The 1,905-nt window shown below is 40.1% G+C and overlaps 1 protein-coding gene across 1 annotated transcript; it reads left to right on the top strand.

Annotated features, from left to right (window-relative positions):
• Positions 1-487: 487 nt before the first annotated feature.
• Positions 488-985, top strand: LOC112661859 (keratin-associated protein 13-1-like). The gene has a single exon (XM_025449966.2). It carries the CDS (start codon positions 488-490, stop codon positions 983-985), a length of 498 nt encoding a protein of 165 aa, XP_025305751.1.
• The last annotated feature ends 920 nt before the right edge of the window (positions 986-1,905 follow it).

Raw genomic sequence — 1,905 nt, 5'->3', positions numbered from 1 at the left:
ATGGTGACAAGTAAGGTCAGTATTTAGTCTGTTCCTATTAAAGCCAAAATTATGGCTCTGGTCAATTGACAAAGCAGAAAAATAGCTATATCTTATTTCCTACCATTTGAGAAAAGTATGTGCCCATTACTGCCAGAAACAAAACACATGAAGTTTATGGCAAGAGGAAAGGAAGGGCTTTCCTGCCTCAATGGGATGATCATTAATGTCAAACACTCATGGTATTTCTGACATAGGAGCAGTTCATTGGCTTTGGCTGTAACACCAAAATTATAGCACTTGTAAATACAAGATATGGGAAACTATTCATCTGCAATTACAGAGATTACGGAGTTACACATATGTAAATGAGGGTACACAACTATGAAAAAGATGACCATGTAGGTTACCACACCTCTTGCTGAGAATATATAAATGCACCAGTCCAGAGGTGAAATTCAAACACAGAATCTTCTGTCAGTCAGCTGAACTCACATCTCCTGCCAACATGTCCTACAGCTGCTGCTCTGGAAACTTCTCCTCCCGCTCCTTTGGGGGATACCTGCGCTACCCCAGCTCCTCCTGTGGCTCATCCTACCCCAGCAACCTGGTCTACCGCACTGACGTCTGCTCTCCTAGCACCTGCCAGGTGGGATCCTCCCTCTACAATGGCTGTCAGGAGACGTGCTGTGAACCTGCTAGCTTCCAGACATCGTGTGTGGTGTCCAGCCCCTGCCAGACATCCTGCTACCGCCCAAGGACCTCCATGCTCTGCAGTCCCTGGTGGACTACTTATCCTGGGTCTGTAGGCCTTGGGTCCAGAAGCTGCTACTCACTGGGCTATGGATCCCAGGGCTTCAGACCCCTGGGTTATAGAGTCTATGGCTTCCCTTCTCTGAGCTATGGATCCAGTGTCTATCACCCAATGTATTTTCCTTCCAGGAATTTCTGCTCATCTTCTTACTGGCCACGCTGTAGATCTGGCTTCTACCAGTTAGTGTGTTAAAGAGCAAAATCCATTTGAGAAATACAGGTTCTGTCCTGAGATTACCTATTATCTTAATTTCCTACATTAAAAAATTATCTAATAATTCCTGATCACCAACAACTTTACCTCATCAACCCTGAAACCTTGATTGATAGAAGAACTCTGTCAAACTACAAGATTAATAATAATTAAATGGTATTGTTGATAGAATTTATGATTTCGCATTTTTCCCAAATATAGATGGAAAGTCAAACGATTTTATTTTAATAAAGTCTTTACAGTGCCATCCAAATATGCTGTTAATGTTGTTATTTATTAGTAATGCATCAACTAGGATTTGTGTTATCATTGCTTTTGTTCATGGGCTTCGGAAAGCTCAGATTTTAATGGCTGTGCACTAATTTTGGTAGAGTTTGGATATTTCCCCGTTTAAGCAGTTCCTGGGATGCCTGCAGCTTCTAGGTATAACCTTTTTCTCAATGAAATCTCAAGAGATTTGAATATCTTGTTCATACAATGAATATAGACTATGCATACAAAGATATAATAAAGACATTGTGTATCAGAGAAATTTGAGGAGTATAGGAACAAAATTCAGATTTACATGATGAGGCCTTTGCATGCAGGTTATTCAAATGGAAGACTAGTGTGTGGGTGTAAAGTTTTAGAAAAAAGAGCACCTATGAGCTTTAGCTAATCACAGTGAAGGGATGCTACATATTTTTTTTAATTGACTAAATCCCTGTACTCCAATTACTATCTTCAATCTGCTCAAATTATCCCCATTTGTATAAGAACAACTTAGCTGGGAACAAACTTAGCTGGGAAGGAACTAGACTCAGCAGGTGTGAAGTTGCACCTGGGTTCTTTGCCAATATATACACTGATTCTAAATAGATGAGAATATAAGCTAAATGATAAATCTTTAATATCATTGA

The sequence above is a fragment of the Canis lupus genome, chromosome 31 (genome assembly GCF_003254725.2).
Source record: "Canis lupus dingo isolate Sandy chromosome 31, ASM325472v2, whole genome shotgun sequence".
Lineage (NCBI taxonomy): Eukaryota > Metazoa > Chordata > Mammalia > Carnivora > Canidae > Canis > Canis lupus.
Note: the sequence above shows the minus strand (reverse complement) of the source record. Positions and strands in the feature narration are given on the sequence as shown.